The 2855-nt window shown below is 35.7% G+C and overlaps 1 protein-coding gene across 1 annotated transcript; it reads left to right on the plus strand.

Annotated features, from left to right (window-relative positions):
* The first annotated feature begins 658 nt into the window (after positions 1–658).
* LOC149544266 (epoxide hydrolase 2-like) lies at positions 659–2511 on the plus strand. The gene is made up of 5 exons (XM_089798756.1): positions 659–817; positions 909–1120; positions 1250–1420; positions 1511–1758; positions 1862–2511. Exons 1-5 carry the CDS (start codon positions 748–750, stop codon positions 2106–2108), a joined length of 948 nt encoding a protein of 315 aa, XP_089654882.1. The 5' UTR covers positions 659–747; the 3' UTR covers positions 2109–2511.
* Positions 2512–2855: the final 344 nt, after the last annotated feature.

A 2855-nucleotide genomic window follows, 5' to 3' on the forward strand; every position in this document is an offset into this window, starting at 1 on the left:
AACTACAATAGTACTTGTAGATAGTAGTTCTCCACAATCCATTGAAATTGTTTGTTGTATTTTTTAGGTATGTGTTCCAATTTTTGCATCAACATTTCGGACCACACACTGTGATACAATAATACTCTTAAGATTACTTTCACGTAAGTATTATTTGAATCTACCAAAAAAGTTGAAAAAAAACCTATTTAGAATGAATCCAACCAAATCCTTTACCAAATTAGTTGAACAAACCACGATTATAGACTTTTGAAATCTAACCAAGATTAGATGAAATAATTGAAATCTTTGGCACTCCATATACCAAACATTTTACTTTATACAAATTAAACTTAAACTATAACTTTTTTTTTTTTATGAATAGTCCTTTTCAATTAAAAAAACTTACTAAGATTACAATTCACAAAAAAAAGCCCAGAGATACAAGATTACTATATCTTCAATTAAATATCCATTATACTATCTACTCCACATACCAAACACTTCCTTTTTGTTTTTTTTAATTAAAATTAAATTTTACGTGCAATACATATTCTACCATTCTACCATTCTGCATATTGACTAACATGGACTAAACGTGACCTTTTTGGTTTCTTTTCCCTTCTCTTTCACGTGGCTGTAGATAATGTTAATACGGACACCACGCATTTTAATGATTACCACTGAACCTCCCGAACCCTCCACTAACAGCAGCTGTTCTTCGTCTCTGAACATTTAATTTGTTTTCGGAATCGAGTGGTCATATTCATGGAGAAGATCCAACACAAGCATGTTGATGTTGGCGAGCTGAAATTACATGTTGCAGAGATTGGATCAGGTATTTTACTCTCTCTCTGTGCAGGGTTTCCTTGCTCTCAGCTTATTGTTCCGGCAATGTATGGACCTGCCCTAATGAGATTTGATTGCAGGTCCAGCTGTGCTGCTGCTTCATGGATTTCCTGAGGTTTGGTATTCATGGCGTTATCAGATGATTGCCTTAGCAGATGCAGGGTTTCGCGCAATTGCCCCTGATTTTAGAGGTTATGGACTCTCTGATCAGCCTGCTGAGATAGAGAAAGGCAACTATGCAGATCTTACGGAGGACATGGCCGGCCTTCTTGATGCATTGGGCATTGAAAAAGTAAGTACCCACAACTCTATTCATTCATACGGTAAGTACCCAGAATTCTGTTCGATGAATTTATGGATCCTTGAAAACCTAATAACCCCAACTCATATCCCAAAATATCTTCTTCTCTGAGTTTTATAGGCATTTGTTGTGGGCAAGGATTTTGGAGCACTGATTGCATATTATCTGTATCTTTTGTACCCTGAGCGAGTGAAGGCCATTGTAACAATGGGTATACCTTATTTGAGACCGGGCCAAGAAACTCTTAAGCTGGATTTGTTTCCAGAAGGGTTTTATATTAGACATTGGAAGGTCTCTTTCACATCCCCTGTTTCTGCAACTTAATCTCAGCCCTTAAATTGTCTTGTTTGCTGATGCGTTTTCCTTTTGGTTGTACATTAGCAACCGGGAAGAGCCTTGGCAGATTTTGGGCGTTTTGATGTAAAAGCAGTGGTGAGGAACATTTATACCCTTTTCTCAGGAACTGAGCTTCCAGTGGCAGAGGAGGGTAAAGAGATAATGGACCTTTATGATCCTGCAGCTCCACTGCCATCTTGGTTTACTGAGGATGACCTGGAAACATACTCAAGCCTCTATGAGAAATCAGGCTTTGCTTTCCCAATGCAAGTTCCTTACATTTCTTTCATGAGGTAAACCTTACAAACAGTTTCCTTTTGTTTTGTCTTTGAATCATTCAGCAGGGATATTTATAATACAGCTTACATGATCTACACTTTGGATGGTAATTGATAGCAATTGGGGTAAACTGGCGGAGTTAGCAGATTATACTATTAAAGTTCCAACACTTCTTATCATGGGCATCAAAGATTATGTAATCAAATTTCCAGGAATGGCGTATTATATTAACAGTGATATCCTGAAAGCTGAAGTGCCCAATCTGGAGATCAAGTATTTACCAGAAGGGAGCCATTTTGTTCAAGAGCAATCCCCTGAGGAGGTGAATAAGCTTATTCTTGACTTCCTCAAACAGCACCTGTGATGCCAATCCTTCAAGGTTAGGCGTAATAGCATCAATGGTCATAGCCATAGAAAAACAGGATGATAGTCGAAGTATTTGGATTACATAGAAGAACTATGAAAATTGATTTTGAGCCGGGTAAGTTTTTATTCATGGATGCTGTAGCGTACAATGCATTAGTAGTCAATTGCATTGCCTGTCAAGTTTCAAAGAAACTGAACGATACAAGTTTTAGTTTAATTATGTGGTAAAAGCTCTGAAATGGAGTAAGGATCTAAAAGGAGCCATATGCTCGAGATTTTCCTCGTAATAATCGCATTCTGAAAGAGGAGACAAAACTGCTCAGTGATATGAACAAACTCTGATGTAAAATTTTCGTTGAATAAAAAATAGTGCTGTGGCTATGTCAAAACCATTTGGAATTCATCGTTTGGAACATTTCCTTTGCATATTGAATAATTTTGTTTCTCTTTGAAATTTGTATATTTAAAAGAGTAAGTGGTGTTTTTTATTTTTTTATTTTTAAATTAATTTTAATTTATAATTTTTTAATATATCTGATTTGATTTGTCCATGTCTTTTGATTTGGAGATTGATATATTTGTATTGTGGATTAATCTTGAATGTCAAATGAACAATTTTGAAATTCAAAAATTTCAAGCTTTTGTCTATTTTATTGGCCAGCGAGATTTGGTTTGGTACACCTTTCTGTGATTTATTATCTATGTATTTTTTAAGTCAATTTAATGTACAACTAACTCACGTGAG

This window comes from Cupressus sempervirens, chromosome 8 (genome assembly GCF_028749045.1).
Source record: "Cupressus sempervirens isolate cs-2001-9-10 chromosome 8, ASM2874904v1, whole genome shotgun sequence".
Classification (NCBI taxonomy): Eukaryota; Viridiplantae; Streptophyta; class Pinopsida; order Cupressales; family Cupressaceae; genus Cupressus; species Cupressus sempervirens.